Source organism: Chelmon rostratus, chromosome 21 (assembly GCF_017976325.1).
Source record: "Chelmon rostratus isolate fCheRos1 chromosome 21, fCheRos1.pri, whole genome shotgun sequence".
Classification (NCBI taxonomy): Eukaryota; Metazoa; Chordata; class Actinopteri; order Chaetodontiformes; family Chaetodontidae; genus Chelmon; species Chelmon rostratus.
Window position 1 is genome coordinate 4,217,511 of NC_055678.1, and position 22,654 is coordinate 4,240,164.

The following is a 22,654-nucleotide window of genomic DNA, read 5'->3' on the forward strand; positions in this document are numbered from 1 at the left end:
TGTGCGTCCAACAGGAAATGCCCGTGAAGAAAGAGGAAGAGGCGTGGCTACTTGGTAAGAGCCTCCCCCTGAGCCGAGGGTCCCGCGGGGAGGCGGGGGACGAGTCTGCCGAGAGCTCGGGTCCCAGTCGGACCCGGCCGGCGAGCGACCAAGCCGACAACACCACCGAAAGCGGCATGCTCGCCAGGCTGACTGCACAGGGGAAACCCTCTGAAGACCCAGGGGGAGACGAAGAAACAGTCCCGGGAAGTAGGGGGGAAGGTTGAGGTTGTAGTTGGGGGTCAGAGTGACTGCATAGACAGAATAGTAGGTCAAGGGCAGGGGGGTTGGAGGGAGGGAGGAAGGCAAGGAGGGGCTAAGCAGGGTGCTGCAGGCGCTGAGGGAGGCTCTACGTCAGTGCAGATGTGCATGTGTGCGTGCATGTGTTTGCGTGTGCATGTCGTTTGAGGGGGAGGGGGGAGGAACGGGGTGGGAGTTTGATCCTCCTGAGCCGATTCCAGGTCCGTCAAGGCGGGGCCGGCGAGGATCCCCGGCGCTGCTGCCCCATGTGGAGGTGGAGACATTAGTGAAGCAGAGAAGGACTCTGGTCAGAAGACAGCTTGACCCCCGTCAGACACAGCCAGAAGGTCCCTGCACCCCCCGACAGCTCCTGGACGACGAGGACAGGTGAGGTTAGCGTGACGGTGCAGCTCAAATGACACCACGAGAGGAGTTTAAGGGTTAAACAGTGAAACAGATCACAACAGGTGTTCGAAGGGATTTACACAATTCGCTATTTATTCATTTTCACAGCAGTTAAATTAATTGATCAAAAATTCTTCCTGAACATCTATTTAAGGACATTTTCCTGTTAAAGTGACCTTTAGAACTGAATATAAAGTTCTGTGAATTCGTTAAGTGCACTAACTGCAGCAGCTTGTGTGCAGAAACATCCGACCTTTTAACGATGACATGATTATTTTTTTGCACATGCAGCGAGCTTTTAGGTTTAAAGGGGACAGAATTTGCTGTTTTTTACTGAACAAAAAAGATTCAGCCCTTTTTTTTAATACCAAATAATGGATAAAGACTAAATATCATGTTTGGTAAATAATAAAACGGATAGATGGTTGTGATATTGTAAAGATGACCTTCCTGTGCACATTAATCATTGTGTCTTGATTCCTGGTTTCCTGGTCTCTATCAGAGAGACCTATCAGAGTTTCTGAGACCAGGATGTAACGTTCACATTCAAAAAAGCAAGATTCTCTAATACTGATGAAGACGATCCGAACACACGTGGGGAACAAAGATTCACGTCACATCCAGAACAGACAGACTCTGACAGGTTTTACAGGTCAGTGTCGACTTCCTGTTTCGTATTCTTCTGTTTTGTAGACGTTATGTGATTATTTAGGTGCCAACGCCTCCGGCAGATTCTCCCACGAATGTCATTTTCAACTTTGAGCCTGAGAGGAGGCTCATAACCTGCCAAATATGGAGTTTCAGTTTGATTTATTACAACCTGGATTCCAAGACAGTTGGGACGCTGCGTAAACATAAATAAAACATGTACAAAGACAATATATTTAATGTTTGACCTCATCAGCTTCATTGATTTTTGTAACAGGTGATCGGGTATGAATCATCCTGGAAAGGCTCAGTCGTTCAGAGGGGAGGATGGAGCGAGGTTCAACACTTTGGCAACACGTGATTGGATGAAGGAGATCACATGGACACTTCGTCAAGCAGCTCGTTTACAAATGACTGCAATCAGTTTTTATTTCTGTTTTCTGAGTCCTGACTTTTTTGGAATCGGGGTTCAACGTTTATTTACTGGAACAAAAATAGCGCCTGTTGTCACGTGTGACACGTTCAATGATATCCAGGTGTTTTCCTCATAGCGGCAGATACTTCATTAAAATTAGAGTCAGTTGTTCAAGGTGTCGTTTAGAGCCGTGAATATTTGTAATAACTAGTATGGCATTAGCAGTTTGACATAAAACACCTTGTGAAAATATTTCAGGCTGATGTGCATTAGCCTCAGCTCCCACAGTGAGGTGTGATTTTTGCACTCTGAAAGTAAAGGTGTGAAAAAATAAAAGAAACACTATAAAAAGTCTCCTTAAAGTCCTTAAACCAGACAGATCTGCACTTACTTTATGTGTCGTTTTGTTCTGAAATATAGCTTCAAATGCTGGAAATAACCTGTGTTGTTGGATTGAATTTGGAATATTGTGTTGAATGAGAAGGAAATATGAGGGTTTTTTTAGAGAATTTAAAAGGAAAATGTGCCTCTGTGTCATCCGGTTTGGGGTCAGGGTTCAAAATGTAGGTGATTTCTGCTTTAAATTTCAAAATTTTTAATATATTTTTAATATGACGCCACATGCAAATAACCTTTGGCTCAACACAGTCATCACAAATCAGTGCACATCCCCAGGATATAGCTGTGTGCAAATAGGGGCTTAGCCTACTTTTGTGCCAGATGAGTCTGGTTTGCCAGAAAGTGAAATGATCACCAAAAAATGTTTTAAATATCAAGAATAGATCCTCACGTTGCTGTTCTGACCTGGTTTAAAAATCAGCTCTGAAACGCTCTCATCTGGCACTAAAAGTAGCTCAACCGAGGAAGCGTGTGCTCTCACCAGTCGTAAACAGATGAGCGCCATCTTCCTTTAAAGACTACAAGTGTAACGTCAGCTCAGCGCAGTGTTTACCTGTGAAGCGGTGGAGGGAGGTGGTGATGAGAAGGTGTTGGTGATGAGGAGGATGGAGGAGATGATAGTGGTGGAATAGCAACAGGGACTCAGAAGAGAGGAAGTAAGCAAGGAGAGGCACTGACATCAGCCTGCTTCACCTTTGAGAGAGAAAGAGGAGGAAGAGAAGCAGAGAGAGGAGGACAGATTGGAAATCGAAAAGCAGGACAAAAGGAAGAAACGAGACAAACAGCAGGGGGAGAAGAGCACAGGGAAAAGCAATGTGTAAAGTGCCACGGCGGGACATCAGGCAGGTGCAGTTCAACGGCACGGCCACAGGGAGGCAGCAGAGCACAGGCAGTCACACTCACAAAGCTGCGGGTCGCAGTCAGGCGGCTGCGGCGCGGGGTCACTACTGTGCCGCTCAGGCTGCGTCCGATTCGCCTCAGGTTTTCCCCATCGTCAGGCTCCGCCCCGAAACGCAGATCCCGCAACATCATTGGCTGCAGAGGGAGAAAGTGTCTGTCAGACGCCGGAGAAGAAGGATCCGAGTGACGACCTGCGAACACGTGAGGGGATTCTGTCCGTAGGTGTTACCTTGTTGAGGTAGGTGGGGGTGCTGGCGCAGTCCGCCCCGTACACACTCCTCTCCATGTCTGCGTTGGGGGTCTTGGAGCGAGCCTGTCCTCCCACCCTGGATATGAGCCTCTCCGATGGGCTGCAGCCTGAAACACACACACAGGCAGGGCTGGAGGTCCAAACACGAACACACAAGCACCTAAAACATGTTCTCTGCCATTTCAGAGCAAGTCGTTCAGTGTAATTTATATACTCAATATGTGTATTCTGTTCCAGCCCATCACTGAACCACTATATCACACTTAATTAGTAAACTGTTCAAACACAACACGCCGTTTTTTTATGGCTGAACTAACTACGAACTATTTGCTCTAATGTAATATGAAGTAATCTTGTAAAGTAACGTGACCTCACACACACCACACCAACAGCCACAACAACAACACGGACATGTAGAAAATCCACAAAAAAATGCAAAAAGAAGTAACTTCAAGAATCAGCTGCAATAATCTGCCTGCAAAAATAGGCTTGTGCCCTGTCCAACTTCTATTCCACACACTAACTCCATACAGTTTATACCATATACTCGTCTTTATAGGATACTGTTTGCAGCAGGTGTTCAAGAGATCAACATACTTCACTGTTTTATACTAAGAGGGGATAATACAATACTTACAACTGCAATCTTAGAATAAAAATGTTTTCCCAAAGCTCTGATGCTCCTAATGTTTTGCAGCCGTGAGCAGCTCACCAATTGATCTGTTATTTATTTTAGTGATTCATTGATTAATCATTAAGTCCATGAAATCTGCAGAAAGCCAAAGGTAGCATCAATAAATTGTTGTGTCAAAAACTCCAAAACCCAAAGATTTCCTCCATCGGGGGTGTTAAAGATGGAAGGTGGAACGAGTTACAGGATAAAGAGATATTAAGCATTATTGTTTGAGCTCTTAGCGATTCATACACACAGAACAACATTTCACTTTGGTGCATGAGTACGTGTGTGTGTGTGTGTGTGTGTGTGTGTGTGCGTGTACCTGTCCTTCCAGCCAGCAGACTGGCCTGGTAAAGGGAGTCTAGCTCAGACAGCTCAGCCTCTTCACGGTCACAGCAGGGATCACTGTGTTGCCCTGGGGCATGCTGGGAGCTGTAGTGCCCTGGAGAAGACTGGCAACTGTAGCTGTAGTGCTGACTGGACGCCTGCGGCCTGATGGGAACGCAGCGGTCTGGGGGGGTGTCATACGGCGTCACCACGGCGTCGGGCCGGTCCAAACTCCAGGAGGACCAATGGCGTGTGCCGCTGTCGGCGGCAGCTCCGTGCCTCGGCCAGTGCTGAGCGGCGCCGGTGGGGGAGTGGGGTCGGGGGGGCTGCCAGAGCGGCGTGAGAGGTTTCCTTTGCCCAGACGCTTCCAGAGGGGAGGATGGGGGAGGAGTGGAGGACGAAGGGGGAGGGTGTGTGTGTGTGGGTTCAAGGTGTGTGGAGTGTGCGGTGTGTGTGGTGTGTGTATCCCAGAGACGCAGAGGAAGCGAGGGCAGAGAGATGGCTAAGTGCTTCCCCAGGGGTCTGACACTCACCCCCCCTGCCTGCAGCAACTCACACAGCCTCACCCCCGTCCCCTCCCTCCCATCCTCGCCTTCCTCCCCTCGCCTCCCCGTGCACCCACCCTCCTCCTCCTCCCCTTGGCTGGAAGGGGCGCAAGGGTGAGGGATGCTGAGGGTGAGCGGGGGTCGAGGGGGAGCAGGCCGATAGGGCGGAGGGGGCGGGTCCGGGCCCAGAGCAGCGTCCTGGTTGGGCGTTGCCTGGTCCTCTTCCTCCTCCTGATTGGGCGTCAGCAGTACTTGGACCGGGCCAGGCTGTTCACTGGAGGACACAAGAGAGGGGGGGGGGGGTGTCAGTCAGCCAGCAGCAGGGAAAAAAAAAACAAAAAACCCAGAGCTGCTCTGACGTCAGGTGAGTTACTGCATAGAGGGAAGGTCACAACAGCATACCGGGATAAACAAGCAGAAAACACACACACACACACACACACACACACACACACGCTCACTGCCACACAGAACAAACAGCCGTGAACACACAGCCTCGTGCAAGCACCGCTTCGTGTATGGGATTTCACAGCCATGCTGCTTATGAGTCAGGCACAAGCTCAGAACGCTGCAGATTCACCAAACTTCCCGATCGTCTTCAGCTCAAACGACCAAACACTCGACTTTGATCTGATCACCACAGCAGCGGTTCGCCCTCCGCTGCACCGCCGCACTTCATCAGCACTGGAAATAAATGTGGCCTCTACAGTCTGGAGTAATTCAGCCTCAGCGGGCCGATATATTACTTTATTGATTTACATACGTTGATATGTGGAGGATATGATATATGTTGAACATTAGTGGATCGTCTCTGCAGAGACGCGGTACACACTCTGCACTATCAGCGTAGCAGTGTGTGTGTGTGTGTGTGTGTGTGTGTGTGTGTGTGTGTGTGTGCTAAACTAGTGTGTGTGTGAACAGCAAGTCTGTAAATTTGTGTGTCTATTTTTAAAGACAGCGTGTGCGCAGAACCTGTATGTGTCTACGTGAGCACCGGCCCCCATCCCCCACATTAACTCTCCCGTCTCTTTTCAGCCTTAGTAATTACCCAGCAGGCTTTGCAGCAGCGAGCTATAAATCAGAGGCTTGTGTTGATCAATAGGGGAGAGGAGGAAGGTAATAAAAGAGGCTGAGCTCTGAGCTTCACCTCCTCCTCCTCCTCCTTCCCTTCATCCGGCTGTTAACACTTTGGATTTACAGTTTACTCATTTTAAAGAATTTTTTTGCTTTAAGCTGAATTCTAATGAAGTCGAGACGACTAAACCCGACATTAACATGAATAAGTTAACAAATCCGGTCGTTGTCTCCACCTTTGTAATTACCATCAATTCAGCTGGTTCAAAGTGCCGCAGTAAGACTCCTTACAAAGATCTAACGGGAGGATGTTTTAGAGCAGATTGTAAGATCCGACCACCTTTAAGGCACATGTGGGATTGGATGCTGACTATATTTCTAACCGGCAAACTCCATCTGAGCCTGAGTTTAACCTCCTCGAGGATAAAAACCAGAGGAGACAGAGGAGGGTCCTGTACGTTATTTTAAAATCTTTTTAAATAGCTTTTCTGTGTTTTTATTGCATCAATACTTTCAATTGAATCATATTTGATTTATAATTCATAGCACTCTGATCTAAGAATGCTTTTTTGGGTTATTGGTTTTAATATTGGTCTATAAAACGTGATAAAATAGTGAAAAATGCATAAAAAGTTATAATTTCCTAAAGCCTGATTGCTTGTTTTATCTGAGCAACAACCTCAAACTCAAAGGTGTTCAGCTTCCTGAAATCCATTGGCCGCTTGGACTCGATTATTCTACACTTGTCTAGTTATTACTATCACTTCAATATATTAAATGTGATTAGTTCTTTATCTCAGATTCTGGATGAGCTGCCTCACCTTTCTAGAATATGAAAAACGACCTTTGTTCTCTACCAAAGCTTGGCTGCTGCAGCTCACAGTCAAACCAACACATCAGGAGGAGACTGACCGCAACACACAAACACGGCAGCGAGGAGCCAAACGAACAAACAAACAAACAAACGGGATGGCGAACAGTGCGATGGCGCGGCAGCAGGACAGAAACACAGTGACGGACTGCAGAGGGACAGATCAGCAGCACACAAAGAGCAGAGGGAAGCCTCGGCGGCCACAACAACGATGGAGGGAAGCAGCGAAGCACGGGGAAAGCAGAGAGCGACTCTCGCTTTTTATTCTCGATGGCAACACGGAGCCCAGCAAAGCAAGTTTTTTTTTACTGGACTGCAACAAACACACAGACACAAAGGGGAGACGACGCTACTGTATATAGGCAAGTGTGTGCGTCTGAGAACGCACACATTCGGACACACATACGCACACAGCAGGATGTGAGAGTGCAGTGCTCGGGGTTACAGAGACGGGGGTTCTGGGATTGTGGGCAGCCAGAGCTGAAGACACACACATGAGGGTGTTGAGGTGTTTTTCGGACAGCCAGCACCCAGAGGACACACACAGGGGAGTCCTGAGGTGGGTTCGAGGACAGCTTGAGCTGAGGACACACACCAAGTGAGGGAGGGGGGAGGGGAGGGAGGGGGTCTGAGGTGGTTTTGAGACAGGCACCGCTGCGGACACATAAGGGGGGACAGTGGTGGTACCTGCGAGGCCCCTGTGGGCGGGCGCTTCCTGTCTCCCGTTCCATTTCCTGTTCCTGCCTGCGTTTGATTGGGCCCCCAGTGCTCCTCATGCACGCAGCTACAGCCAATCCGCTATGAGCGTTAGCCTCATGCAGGGGTCTGAGCACAGCTGAGGATGTTAACAACAGAGCGGGAGATAAAAAAGGAGAAGAGACAGAGAGGTGTAACGACAGAGTGGCAGAGAAAGAAAGAGCGAGGGGAACGAAAACACAACAAAGACGAAGGAAGGAGAGTAAAAGGTGAAGAGAGAGACAAATGATGATGAAAGAACAGAGGAGACAAAAGGAGAGAATAGAAGCAGAGCAGAAGGAGTGGTTATGAGGGGGCCGGCATGCATTACGCTCCTCTACTGTATGTCAACGTGTGTCTATTTTATACATGTATAGAGTTGCAAAGCGGGAGGATTTATTTCATCCTCTATTTTCTTTATGTCGGGTGAGTGAAAGTTGGAGATTGGTTTATTCATAGGTACAAAATATTAGCAACTGGGTCAGAAAACACATGTTCTCTGCTAAAAAGTCAAAAAAATCTTAAAAATCAAAGGAGGGAGGTCAAGTACGACTCCCAAAGAGCATTTTGCTAAAAGAAACATGATCACAGAGCTTAAACTGAAGTTAGCCGCACTGCTAAATATTATTCTAGATATTATTAAATATATATATAATCTTATAAAACAGTCAGTTTTAAATGAATGTATTAACTATGTCGTAGTATTTTATTCTCAGTTACAACAAAAGAGCATTTCACATTTTCTGCAGCCTGTTTTGCAATTTCTTCTTTAGAGTCACAGCTGCAGAGGCTCATGGGTATTGTAGTAATTCGCACCATATCAAACTGATGGATGGATAATCACCAATTTATTGTATCTTAACAACTAGATTATGCCACTTTTGAAACAGGAAACAACACATTTATTCTATTAGAAATGAAAAGTTAAATTAAGAAGTAACAAAACGTTTGCAGCTTACTTGGTATGACCAGTAGCTTATGATGGCTAATGTTAGCTAATGTTAGCCAACTCAATGCTGCCGTATTACAGACATTACTCATTCTACTTGAGCTCCTGTACTGTTGTTGCATGTTTACCATTTATCATTATGTTGTAATTTCCACTTGTGGCAACAACGGCGAGTTATTACATCAAGGTTTGGAAGAAAACTATGAAATTGGAAAACAGCATCTTCTCCCACTTTGCAACTCTATGGTAAATGCATCAATACGTTAACTTGTCCTGTAGTTAGTAAGTCAAAAAGTCACGATTAGATAAGTGAGGAGCAAAGTTGAGGCTACGTTCATGAAGCCACAGACACCAGACAGGGAGAAAAAAGACAAAAGTTTGTTCTTTCGCACAGAGCTTCCTATGGTGCGTAGCCTTGTGAACGCACCTGGAATGGTGTTAGTTGGTTATAAAAAAGATGCAGAAGAGGACAACAAAAGAGCAGCCATCACCCATCTTGGCTTGAGTTTACAGACTTTTGATTGATAGAGACAGAATAAAGGAAGGTTGATGGCAGCTCTGTTGTTGTTGGCTGTAACCGTCCTCTAAAACACTGAGGCAGATTGTCTGGAGTCCGCCTGAAACCATCGATAGGGATGTGGGAACCCAAATTCTGTTACGTAATTGCACTGATAGTGATGCCATCTGTTCGTTCACAAGTCGTCCTTTCACTTCATCAAGGTTGTGTGTACTCACAGGGATGTGTGTGTGTGTGTGTGTGTGTGTGTGTCAGGTACATGAGGCTGGACACACTGAAGTACACACACAGTAGGACAGACAGGACACAACATAATAATCCCTGATATAGATTTAGTTAGTGCTGAGCTGGAGGGGAAAACCTGCACACCTGCAGTTCATACAAGGCTCTATCTCAGACACACACACACATACACACACACACACACACAGACACACACACAGTCTGTCAGAGTAAGTCTGAAGTCAAGTCTCATGTCATTTTGTCCACGTCCAAGTCAAGTCACAAGTCTACAAACTGCAAGTCAAGTGTCTGAATGTTGACCGTTGAACACACAGCATGGGAACGCTATTTTTTCAAAGCTAATGAAAGCTAAAGTAATAAACAGGCTGTGCAATGAGTTATTTATTTATCAATGTCCTGATTGTGACTTGAGCAGTTTAGCACTGCAAGTCCATAAAGTTGGGGTCTTGCCAAAGACTGATTAAACAACACTAAGACTGGAGATATACTTGTTCTTTAACGTAGACAAACGGCCGCGCTGTGAAAGTAACTGTTCACATACTTGCTTATGTATATTATTATGCGTATTACTGGAGGATACCACTAGAGGCCACCCCAGAGCCCTCAGATTGTGTAGAACTTCTGGATTTGCATGATGTAAACAATATGCATGGCGATGCTTGAGGAGGTTGTTGTTTTGAGATCAAACAGGCCCCTAAATTAAGCAGATTGTGAGAATGGCGAGTATGTTTCTGCCAATGCAAGAAATTAGTGAAGCACAGCCAATATTTTCTAATGTCCGCCACACAACCCTACTGCTACTGCCCCTACTGTTCATGTGTGTACTGCATCTTGTGCACACGTAGTATTAATTTCTGGGGATGTGCACAACCAACGCTCCCAAACGGACGCAGAATACATGGGGGAGCCATCACATGCACATGCAAACCTATGCAAACACGTGGTTAAAAGCTAGTATAATCACTGAACTGCAAGCAGCTCTGTAAGGCTGTACTTATGCACAGTGGTGCTTTGAGCTAAATGCTAACGGCAGCATGCTAACATGAAAATAATTTGGCTTAATGCAACCAACCAGCAGTCACCAGAAAGTCATGGGGGTTCATAGAAAAATCAGAAGTGCTGCTGGAATTATAAGGAATTTAAAGGAACTGTTTGACATTTTGGGAAATACGCTGATTCACTTTCTTGCTCAGAGTTAGATGAGAAGATTGGCACCTCATATACAGTATGCATGCCAAATATGAAGCTACAGACAGTTACATTAGCTTAGCATAAAGACTGGAGACACAGGGAAACAGCTAGCCAAACTCTGTGAGTCTGTGCATGGGCACACTGAGGTGTCTTGAGCTAAATGCTAAAGTCAGCATGCTAACATACTCACAGTGACTTACTGAGGCTAAACAAGTATAATGTTTACCATGTTCACCGCCTTAGTTTAGTGTGTTAGCATGCTAACATGACTAATTATCTCTAAAACCAAAATAAGGCTGAGGCTGATGGAAATGTCATGGTTTGAATTGTATTTGGTCGAAAAGTATTGGACAAATGAAAATTTTGAACCGATGGTGGCGCTAGAGGAAAAGTGATGGGATCGCCAAAGTCAGCAGGATTCATCCTCTTGGAATCATGAACGTCTGTACAAAATTTAATGTAAATCCAACCAATATTGAGATATTTCAGTCTGGACCACGTTGGTGCTGCTTCGGCACCTTCAGAACAGTCTGTAATTTTACATGTAAAATCGGCGGTGTGCCCCTTTAAATATGACCCAAGTCCGAGTCTAAAGTCCTCATCTCACAATGTCACACACACATTTAGATACACTAGTACATACATGACTATTTATATGCATGTATGATTTCACATGAACATAAACACACACAGACACTTTTGTGCACTAAGAAACACACACACATTGTGAACTCCCCCGAGTGTGGCGGGGACATCAGCGCTCTGAACTTGGACTGGGATTGAGATTTCGAGTGGGAATCAACCTGAGAGAGTTTGCCACTCAGTGCCGGTCAGTAAACGTCTCACGGGAGTTTCCACGCTGGTAAAAACGGATCTGACAGGGATTTGCTCTCCGCTCTGTTCGGCCACACTGAACTCAGCGAGAGCTCAGCTGGAGATGAGACACACACACACACACACACACACACACTTATTCTGACACAGAACGCTCATGGATGACACACAAAAACCCAGTACATACAGTACGAGTTACAGTAATACGCACTGACAAATAAAAAATACCGATGCAGGGAGACAGATGGAGAGACAGGCGAACAGATGGGAATGAGGACAAAGAGGAGGTCAGACAGAACCACGGACATACAAGTCACTGCGACTGCTGAACTAGACAACAGGTGATAGTGTGACCTTAAAGCTGCACCGGGCAAGAAGTGAACATAAAAATACACTGAAATGACGCAGAGCATAAAACCAGCTTCACATTCCTCCAATTGAAACGCCAGGATTGTCTGAGAAGTCAGTGTTGGCTCTTTGATATCTGTTGCCACGTGCAGCTTTAAAATGCAGTTTGACCTTCTTCTTAAAGGGCCAGTTCACACAAATTTAGCAAAAACTTCATTCAAACTTTATTTATACTAGTCCCTATAAACTATAAACACGTCTGGAAGCAGAGACAAATATCTTAAAATTACCACAAGAAGTAAGTGAAGTTTGGTGAACTGACTTCTTCTGTTCTCCTTAAAAACTTCCAACCTCCCAAACATTTTTCCTCCACCCTCCCTCCACTTCCTGTCTTTCTCTTCACCCCTCTTTTCTCCATACCCTGGTGTTGGAGCTGGTCCAGGTCCATGAATTTGCTGGGTTTGGGGTTGAATCCCATGGCCGCCTCCCGCTCCGCCTCCCTCCGCTTCTGCTGCTCCTGCTGGCGAGCTCTCCTCGCCACCTCCTCCTGCAGCTCGTCCAGCTCACTGCGCCCTGAGCCTGGAAACACAAATGAGGCCATCAATCAGATCAAACTCATCTTCCAGTAGTTACGGTGCAGTGAAAGCAAACACCTGCACAAACACACACCTGCGCTGGTGCCGCCGCCCCAGCTGGGGGAGGGCAGCTCCTGCAGGATGGCACCGCTGCTCTTTGACTTGGGCACCGAACGCCATGACGGTCCTGACATCAGCACCCGTTTCTGTTGCCCCACCTCCCTGTGGAGAGGAAGAAAAAAACAGAGAGAGAAGGAGAGCAGGAAAAGAGACAAAAATGGTGAAAGTGCAGATCATACTGTACGTCTCCAGATAAATATCCACAGATTGATCTGTTCTACTGTTGCTGATTTTGTCGTGGTTAACGTCACATTCGTATTTCATGCCGACGAAGTGAAATTGAACAGACGACAGGAGAGACCATGAGAGGGAAGAACAATGAGCGATGGAGACAGAAAGAGGGAGACAGTACTTGTTATTTGTGAGCTTCCTACCTGTCGGGGCTGCTGCTGTTCCTCTCGCTGCTCTCGTAGCCACTCTCCATCCTCTGGATCAGACGTGGCTGGTGCTCCACCCCTCTCAGAGGTGGAGGGGCAGGGGGACCCATCGTCCGCCCGCTGCCCAGAGACCTGGGCTGCCCAACCAGCCCAAACCCCGCCTCCAACTCCCCAACGTCCCTCCCTTCCACCTCCTGCAGTCCTAGCTGTGTGGGTGGAGCGGGCCCCGCCAGGGGAAAGGAGTCCTGGGGCTCCGGAGGGAGAGAGGGTCCAGGCAGGGTGTTGTAGCCCAGAGAGGAGCCTCTCGGTCGTGTGAAGATGCTGTCGATGTTCAGGGCCTCTCTCCTGGGCCTCCAGGTTGGCCTGTAGCGGCCTCCAGAAGAACTGAGGGACAGGATGTAGCATGAGTTACCTGACTGCTGAAAACTGCTCAGAAAGGTACAAACGTGTCTTCTTCACAGAAAGGATGACTCTTTTTAGGGGGTAGTAATGTAAAAATACACGACCTACAAAACGACTTAAATACAGCTCAGTCACATTGAGCTTTTAACCATTTATTACACCAACAATACGCGTTTTAGTTCACACACAATGAGATATGATCAGAGTTACTCTCAACCACTAAATTAACATTTTATTTGACCTTTATTTAATTTATGATAGCATGACTAATACTCCTGTTGAAACAGCGGTGAATGTACTCAAGAACTTAAGCACAGTTTTGAGGTTTTTTATTCCACTTTAATCTTCCACTCCACTACTTTTCAGATGGAAATATTGTTCTTTCTTATTCACTAAATTTATCTCACAGTCTCACTTTACTTAAGCTCATAAAATAAAATGCATTATTACATCTCAAAAGGGCAGGACGTCTAAACTGGACGTGTCCGTGTGCATCAGCTGTGCAGTACCTGGACTTGCTCTCACTGCTGGTGCTTTCATCCTCCCAGTGGGGCCCACCAACTCCTCCCTCACAGCCCCCGACTCCTGACGACGAGGAGGAGGACAGGGGACGAGAGGAGGAGGAAGAGGAGGTGAGTGGCCGGCGGGAGGAGAGGAGGAAGACGGCGGTCTCCTTGTACTCCGGCAGAGGAGGAGAGGGAGGACGGGGAGGACCCTCCACTGCTGACTCTGAAGGTGGGAGAAGAGGGACAGAGAGCAAATCCAGTCACATTTTTTTTCATCCCACAGGGGGCAATTAAGCAGGCAGCAGTGCAAGCAAATATGAGAGTCTGCAGAACTCACTTCACTTGCTCTGAAACTTGAAAACAGACCTTTTGTTTGCTCTTACTGTATTTGTACCACAACAAGTACCGCAGTACTGGTACTCCCTGTAAACACTGCGGTCACTTGTGTATTTGTTTGGAGCTGTCAATGTGCAGCTGCACTTTGTGAGTACAGATAACTTTGCGCTTGGACCCAAACGCAGTATTACCTCCGGCGTCGGCACCGTGCGGCGGTGTGCCGATGTCGTAATTGCAGACCACCGTGGTCTGGGATTCGCTGGAGAGGTGGCTGCCCGTGGATTGGTGGAGCGATCGGCTGCGAGAGGCGCGGTGACTCGAGCTGTCCGTCGAAGAGTCGGTGCGAGTGTCGCTGGATATGGACGGCTCCCGACCTGAGAGACGGCAAGATGACCTTTCAGTTAATCCTGCGTCCTCATATGTTTACAGTCAAATAAGTTCAAGCTCTGCAGTTATGCCGAAGCAGAAGTTGGATTAGAGGGTTGAAGGTTAGAGCTTTAAAGCTGTAAACTCGCAAGCCCCTGATGATAAACACAGTAATCTGATCTGAATCTGAATCTGTAGCAGAGAGTGTCATCTTTGCTGTACCGGAGTCTTCGCTGTCGTAACCAGCCTTGCTGCTGCAGTGCTGGAGCTCCAGCTGCGGGTTGGAGCTGGTACAGGGGTTGGGGCTCTCCTGCAGTATCACCGGCGTCCCACGGGGGTCAGCGTAGAGCAGCAGCAGGGGCTGATAGTGGCCTTTGATACAGCGAGACACCACGTCCTTCCACTTAGGGCCGATCTGGAGGTGCAGCAGGGCAACACACACACATAAAGACGCAAATAAACATACATATAACCCCCCCGACACACACACACACAGAAAAAGAGACAGTAAATCTATCCGTATTGAGATATAACATTACGCATATTCCACCAAAAGTGGAAGGTCAAACACACATTGTGCCGCTGTGTGTCCTTATTGATATCATGTTATCACACTTTTTCATTAGCTCGATTATCTAACGTGGCTGCCAGTGTGCACCGTGACTGATAGAGGTGTCAAGGACGCGTACGTTCACTTTATATCACACTTGGACACAAACAATCCCCAGCATCCCTCGATTCAGCCACCGCAAGATTTATATCATCCTCCAGCCGTATGGAACATAACTCACGCTCGAATCGTGAGGTATCACAGCATAAGACCCGTTTCAGCGCTTAAACCTGCGCTGAGATTGAGACAAAGACCGGGATTAAACCTTAAACACATAATCAATCTCAAGCCGCCCCCGCTGACCATGCAGCACTTAAACTAACACACAGCACAGTTCCTGTCGTTGCTGCTCTCACCGGCACAACTGGAGATGCAGCAGATACTGCACGGCACCCCCTCCCCGTGTTGCAGCATGCAGACTCCAAACTGTGTCTCACCTCTTTGACGTGGGCGTCGTCGAAGTACATCCACTTGCGTATCTTGGTCTGGAAGAAGAAGGTGGAGTAGTGCTTGCCGTAGTAGCACACCATGCCCACCAAGTAGAGCTCCGCCTGGCGAGCCCTCTCCTCTGTCACACGGTAGAACAACTACAGAGAGAGAGAGAGAGGGAGGAGGGAGGGAGGGAGGAGGAGGAGACAGGGAGGGAGGGAGGGATGCAGGGAAGAGAGGGAGAGGTGTGCAGTGGAAGGGGTTGAGATAGAGGAGTAAATGTGAATACAAGCACATTTTTGCTCACCTAGTGTACTCTGCTGTATGCAGTAATCCTTCACATACTGCCTCAACTCCTCCAACTGTACGCCGCACATGCAGCTTTTCATGCAGATGCGATGCAAGATCTCACACTGACGTCTCGGTAAGGTGAGAAAACACTGCTGCACATTTTCTATACACAGCTAAAACGTGCTAAAACTGCAGGTTGAAGAACGTAAAAGACAACCTTTCCTGTGTCTTCACCTCCTGCTGCATGTGGTTCAATACTGCAAAATGGCAAATTATCCAGGCATGCGACTCACAATCGCTTTCATTATTGATTACTTAAGTATGCAAAATGTCACAAGTTTCCACAAGCCAAAGCGGCGTCAGTAAATTGCTTCTTTTGTTCGACCAACGGCCCAAAACTAAAAGATATTCAATTTACGAAGATAAAAAGAAACAAAAGAAAAACAGCAAATCCCCATATTTGAAAAGCTGGAACCAGCAAGCGTTGAGCGTTTAAGCTTGATAAATAAAAATCAATCAAAATTGTTATTGTTACATTGTACTAGACTAATTGCTTCAGCGCTGAAATAATCTGGTCTGCGGAGAGAGAGAACACAAAAGGGGAACAGGGAAGCAGAAAAGAGAGAAAACAGATGCAGAAGTCAGACAAAGAGAGAGAGTGAGAGCAGTGGCAGAGGAGGAGGGATACAGGAGGCAGATGGATACACTTCTCCTGATCTGAATGACTAAACAAAAGCAGAAAAATGCCGTAGATTATGCCTCCGATTGCGATCTAGCAACTAGCTTCATCTCCCCAAAGCGGGATGAGAGCGAGAGAGACAGCAGCAGGCGGAGACAGCAGATAGAGGATGGAGGAAAGAATTTGACTCACTACAACACAGTCATATTCACTGATCCATTATTCATAGATATCACTTCAGAATGCGGCTGGAGATGTTACAGCGGCATTAAAATGCATCAGCATTACTCAGTCGTGACACGGAGTATCAGAGGCCAAACACGTGCGTGCGCGAGGTGCGAAAGCTGCAGCGGGAGAGCGAGGAGCGCCATCCTGAGCGCTGCATCAGAGTAATGGAGGTCAGCTCGAGTGCGTCGCGTGTGCTATAATTTGTTGTTGTTCAGAGTGTGTTGGAACAGGATCGGTGGAGTTTATTGGCCATTACAGTGCGCACATTCGTATTCTGTATTTGTGTCATTAGGTGCGTATTTGTGTGTCTTTAGGAGGGTATGTGTGTGTGTGTGTTCGTGCCTCTGGGGGTTTGTACCTCTGACCTGGAGGTTAAAGACCAGCTCCGATGAAAATCAAGTTTTAACCTGGTTAACATATCATGAGCGAACTGAGCAGTCAACGCCACACCTGAGCATTTCCACCTTGGAGCTGCAGCGGACCAATGACAACCAGGGTTTCAAACGTATCTTCCTTAAGGAACCAATCCCATCTACATGCCAGGTGGAGTTACGGTGAAACGTGGGGCATAAGCGAAGTGTAGCGGCTAAGCCAAAAACTTCAAGCCACTGAGGGGCTGCATGGACGGGCTAATGAGTGTAATCGACGCGCTTGCTGTAACGCTGCCGTGTAGTGTTTATGAATTAAAAGTCCGACTTCTATTTCTTTGGTTTGTGGTATTTTATTCGCTCACCCTTAAGTCTCCCGTCGACATAGCTCAAATGATGAACCTTGAAACAAAATCATATAATAATACAACTCAACGTATTACTCCTCTTGACAAAGCAGTCGAGAACAACAACACCTGTCAACCCGGACGAAGGACAACGACCCCACCACATAGTGACCCCTACTGGCCCAATTAGTGCTTTGCATTTGATTGTCTTAAATTGGCTCCTACACCAGTTGTAGCTACGCATCAGCATTTTGCAAGCTAAGCTTCATTATTTTCAAAATGAAGCCAGAGACGTGTTCTATGTTTTATGAAAGGATGTGAAAATCCTGCAGCCAAACTGTAGCCTGCAGTCTGTTTTACATGAAAACAGATGGATCTCATCAAAACTTCTACTGAAGCCCGACACTGTTCCATCGGTTTATCCTGGGACACAAGGCAATAAGCTGCTCAGTTTATTTTTCCGCAGTGTGCTAGATAATGCTAGCCAACGCCAACCTGCCAAGTCACATGACGAGTCGTGTTAAACGCCGACGGGACAGTTTATATGTCTTGAGGATGTTGAAGAACAAAGTTACAGGAAAAACTTTGCTTGAAACAGATTGTCGGACAGCTGAGCTGCTGAATTAGATGATGGTTACATTCAGAGTTCTGACAGAAAGCGTCCTGATAAAGGTCCTCAGAAGATGCTAGTTTAGTGTTAGCAAGATATCGTTAGGTAATTCAAGTGCATGTGCAACGTGGGATTAGTTTTCCTTCAGGGCTTTCTGCCAGAAAGCTTTCTGCCAGAAAGTGTTGTTTGTGTGTTTGATGAGGAGTGACGAAGGTGAGCAGGCGAGCATTTCAAGCTTTTTTTCATGGAAAAAGCAAAAGAGATGAGTTTAAGAGGTTCAATCAACGTCAGAAGAGGAACTCTAAGTGACACCTGAACTTCTGAGTTAGAACAAACCTCAATCAAAATCCCACTGACATTTGTAAGAGCTGTAATCGGCAAACATGCAGCCCTGGAACAGAGCATCTCTGTTTCTGCAGCCTTTAAAGTCCGTGAGTGAGCGGAGGGGACGAGGAGAGCTAAGACATGTCCGTAATAACTGCAGAACAGACAGGAGCGAGTCCGGAGGCTACAGCTCGACAGTCTAAAAAATGACTTTATAAGAGCGCTTTGTGGTGACTTTTATGGATGTGGAGGGAACCAAGTCACGATGACGCCCTGCCCCGCTTGTAAATTTTCATGGCTGTAATTTTTTTCTGCCCTCTCAAAGAAATTTAACAAAATCACAAAGATTTCGGTTTCTAATAGCAACTGCAGGGGTGGATGTGGATTTATCTCTGGAAAATAAACTCCAGGAAGACAAGCCCAGTGAAAAATGCTGCATGAGATTGCACCGAGTTACAGAAGCCAGAGGAACAGAGGCTGCACAGGAAGTGACTTCGGCTGTCTGTAGGTGGAAGGTTCAGCCACAGGCCAAGGGATCCGAAGGGATTTCGTTTTTGGGATCAGCGTTCATTTGAAGATCCAGTAATCTACTGTATTAAACCTTTTGGCTCTCTGGACACAAAATACTTTTAAAACAACCATCCCAGACCGTGTGTGGTACTACATTCATGTCAGATGATGGCATTTCTGAGTAGCCAATTGAATAAACTATGACTGCTGAGCCCTCAAATGAGAAGTTCACAAGCTAGTATTTAAAAATGTTGGAACCAAAGCTTTCAAATCCCATTTTGTCTACTGTGTCCTTGATCCTAGCATGACAGCGAAACTCGGAAAAACCACTAAATCACGAACCGTCCTCGAAAACAAGGCGACGACACAGCGTGCAGCCTGCAGTGCTTGACTTCCCACGTTGAAAGTACGTGTTAAGTAAGAGTAAGCCGTAAGCCTTGAAATGAAGGGATTGAAATACGCACTGGGATCTGGTTCAAGAGGTTAAAGGATTTCTTAACCTCTCAAGGAAGGGTCAACTAGTCGACTGGTCCGTGCCAATTGAATGTGACGTCAGCGGGACTCATTTTCCCCCAAAACAGAAACACAGCGACAGGCCGACTGCATGCGGTGAGACAGAAGGGGCACTTATGAGGTTTTTCATTCATTTTCTCTAAAGTCAGCATGCTAATATACTCGCTATCATAATGCTAGCATGCTGATATTTGATTGAACACTGTTACCATCGTGGATTTGCATTATTAGCATGTGAGCAAAAACAAAAGTCCAGGGGATCACTGAAGTCAGTAGGAAACCATGAATGTTTGCCGCATCCAACATTTGCTGAAGTAGTTCAGTCTGGACCAAATCCACTGTGTATTTTTGGTGTTTAACTGTAACATTTATTGTTGAGGCCTCAAAGGCGCCGTCACCACCACGAACACTTCTGGTTGGTTATTTCTGACCATGATGGTCATCTCACTGTTACAAGCACCTCTGGTTCACTGGCAGACGCTGTGCACAAACCTCTTCTCACTAACAAATCAAGAGCATTGTGTTTGCATTTATGTCAGTGTTTGGGCGGACGTGCTTGGCTGCTCGCGTAGGCGTACATAACATATGGTGATGTGCTATAATGGCCGTGTAATGTTTGTGTGTGTGTGTGTGTTTGTGATCCCCTTACGTCTCCCAGACGCAGGCAGGTCCCCAGGCTGTGTATGACGTCCTCTGCGAGGTCAGAGTGGTCCGAATCCCACACCAGCCCGATGGACACGATCTCCGGTGAGTTCATCAGCACCCGGCGGATACGCAGCACCTCCCCGCAGTTACTCTGTGACGGAGGGAGGGAGAGGAGGTTTAAAAAAAAAAAAAAGGGAGAGCGTGTGATCAAACAGGTTTATTCATCTGGTGTTATGAGGCAGCGTGACAGCGGCGTACGTCACTAAAACCGTCCCTTTGTTTGGCAGCGACGCATGCAGATTCACACACAGATGACGCGAGCGGCAGCAGAACGAGGGCCACGGATGAAAGGCGGGAGGAGAGAGAAGATGAAAGGACTGTAAGAGGGAACGACAGAGGAAGAGGCGCTGTGCTGAGTTGTATTTGTCCCCTGGGCCTTCTGCTGAGTTCAGAACCGTGTGTTCTGAATCCTTCCTTTGAGTCATGACCCACCGCCGAGCCGGTGCACACACACACACACACACACACACACACTTGCACACAAACGCGAGCATGCACGCAGTGCTGGCAGACTGGGCTCGGAAACAGCCTGAGAACACCCTGGCAACCAGACGCTCTGCCAAACACAACACTCGCGCATACACACACGCATGCACGAACACACACAGAGCTCTCCCTTTGTGGGCGGCGGGCTGTCTTGCGCTGGCAGCAGAGATGGCAGGAAGGTATTTTGCCAGGGTCTGCTTCTCAATTCTCAGAAAGGGACACAAACACGAGCCAGGGAGCGACAGCCAAACAGCACAGCAACTGAGACGCGGGCTATCTGTTAGCGCCGACGCGTCGACGGGACGGGCGGCCTCCGTTAGCTCTCTGCGCCGTGTCTCCGCTGAGAACCGCCGGTGACAACATCATCCGTCAAATGGTCGCGCGCACGGATCCGCTCTGCTTCATAATACAGCATTGATCTTGCAGCTTCATCTCTGAATTTCAGATGCAAAGATTTCTTTCCCTGTCTTTTCTCTCTTTCTCTTTTTTTTCCGCTGTGGCTATGCAGGCCTTTCCAAGAGAGAGTGAGTTATATAACAGTGCTGCTGGTCAAAGGATACTGTAGGTTTGCAGAATGCTGATCACGGCATTCTTCAGAGCAAAATGAAACAACTTTAGGAAAATGTTTGCGCTTATGCTTCCTCACGACTCATGCAGCACTGGAGTAAAGAGACAATCCCGCTTTTATCCGTGTAGCGACAGCCGAAGAGGCAGACAGAGCAGCGAAACCACCACGCAGAGGTGCCTCAGAGGAGCCTCTTTCACACACAGTTTCTGGTAAAGTCCTGGGATAACCTCCGAGGCACCGCGAGTGATTGCCACTGCTCATGCAGCCACACTCAGGAACATTTCCTTCCTTTTCGCACATGCCATGGCGGTGCCGGAACAGATGGGGCAAGGGACAGCCCAGCAGATGGAGGCAATGCAACACTTAAGGATGCCAACCGCCATAAAACTCAACAGAAGAAGAAGAGGAGGACGGGTGGCCAGGCCGGATATACGCGTACGTGAGCTCCCTTATTTCTGAATCTGTCCAGAAAAAAGGAGTTTGTCTGCAAACAAAAGAATTGCTCTCGTCCACATACAAAACATATGTTTATTAAACATGCTGCTCTTATTAAACCACTTTTCACGTTGATACTTATGCTGCTGTGGTCCAGCTGTAACTTGGCATTTAAAGGCAAGCCTATATTGCTAAATCCTGGTTCAGACATCAGAATGTGTGACATTGCTTTTTCCGACAAAAAGCCCACTTCAAACCAGCAAGAGGAACACCGACACAAACACACAATTCTCTCATGCAGTTTCCAAAAATAAGTTTTCATGGCCGTTCAGTCGGATTTTTGTATTTTTACACTTTCATGTTTTGACGTAGTGAAAGACCTGAAAACTTTCTTCCACTACAGCATCTATGTATTCAATCAATTCAGTTCACTTCACTTTGGCACCAAGCAAACACCCTCACACTCTGCTACCGTCAGTCTGGCACCGACGGCGTCTCCCAGCAGCCGTCCAAAGACCAACACTTTGTTTGAGCAAAGCCCAGTGTGGTACTAACAAAAGATCAGCGCTGCAAGTGATGGAAGATAAACAGAGGCAGGTTTGTGCGACTCCCGCAGGACCGCGCACGCAACGTCAGCATGTGGGCCGCGAGTAAGCTGATGGAGTTTGAGGTGGTGCTGCTGCGTGGAGAGGAGAGGGGCAGCTGAGGGGGCTCTTTGTGCGGATGCTTTGGCAGCGAGGGGCGGCCGAGCGGGGCCAAGCTGGATCTATTCAGCGGCAGCCCGTTCCCATGTGGCAGCACAACACACAGGCCTGCAGAACAAAGGCGTCACACTGGCTCTCCGTCCACTACCTGCACCTCCTCCTCCTCCGACTGGAATCCCTCTGCCTCAATCACTCAAAACACTTCTTTTTTTTTTTTTGGTATTGGTTTCAAATGATTTTTTTTCCCCCGCTGAACCAAATGTTCTGCTGTTTCCTGCTGCGAGAAGCCGCCGATCGCTGTGGCTTTCTGTAAACGAGGTCGATGACGACGACTCGGAAAATGCTTCCGGTAATAGAGAGTGAGGAGAAAAACGGGCTGAAAATGCAAATGAGCCGCTGATTATGTAACACCGACCCGCAGAGAAAGAAGAGGGGAAAAACAAACAAGTGGTGATGAAACTATCAAAGTGGGTATGCTGCAAATTAGATTTTCGAGAACTGAATACTTCTAAATTTTAGATCCACGGATCTTTTGATATTAGAAAAAAGAAATTAGCAG

General features: G+C 47.2%; 2 protein-coding genes across 2 annotated transcripts in view; both read right to left on the reverse strand.

Moving 5' to 3' along the window:
- Positions 1–554: 554 nt before the first annotated feature.
- Positions 555–4,885, reverse strand: LOC121625256 (inactive ubiquitin carboxyl-terminal hydrolase 54-like). Its single transcript, XM_041963336.1, has 5 exons — positions 4,866–4,885; positions 4,295–4,650; positions 3,276–3,403; positions 3,050–3,181; positions 555–649 (listed from the first exon to the last, which is right to left on the reverse strand). Exons 1-5 carry the CDS (start codon positions 4,883–4,885, stop codon positions 563–565), a joined length of 723 nt encoding a protein of 240 aa, XP_041819270.1. The 3' UTR covers positions 555–562.
- A 96-nt stretch (positions 4,886–4,981) lies between these two features.
- LOC121624999 (inactive ubiquitin carboxyl-terminal hydrolase 54-like) overlaps positions 4,982–22,654 on the reverse strand; it is a 37,081-nt gene continuing 19,408 nt past the window's right edge. The window contains exons 7-15 of the mRNA XM_041963001.1: positions 19,847–19,993; positions 15,336–15,485; positions 14,511–14,703; positions 14,067–14,296; positions 13,590–13,795; positions 12,680–13,062; positions 12,276–12,428; positions 12,027–12,185; positions 4,982–5,118 (exon numbers count right to left, since the gene is read on the reverse strand). Of these exons, the coding sequence (XP_041818935.1) occupies positions 5,087–5,118; positions 12,027–12,185; positions 12,276–12,428; positions 12,680–13,062; positions 13,590–13,795; positions 14,067–14,296; positions 14,511–14,703; positions 15,336–15,485; positions 19,847–19,993 (1,653 nt within the window). The 3' untranslated portion in view covers positions 4,982–5,086. The remainder of the gene's footprint in view (positions 5,119–12,026; positions 12,186–12,275; positions 12,429–12,679; positions 13,063–13,589; positions 13,796–14,066; positions 14,297–14,510; positions 14,704–15,335; positions 15,486–19,846; positions 19,994–22,654) is intronic.

What these genes read in the sequence shown, in the direction of transcription:
- LOC121625256 (XM_041963336.1), bottom strand. Translation starts at nt 4,885, where the DNA reads ATGGGAGGGAGGGGACGGGG. An exon ending in TCTGCTGGCTGGAAGGACAG is followed by an intron (nt 3,404 to 4,294) that starts GTACACGCACAC and finishes TGTGTGTTTCAG; the next exon opens with GCTGCAGCCCATCGGAGAGG. An exon ending in CCCCCACCTACCTCAACAAG is followed by an intron (nt 3,182 to 3,275) that starts GTAACACCTACG and finishes CTCCCTCTGCAG; the next exon opens with CCAATGATGTTGCGGGATCT.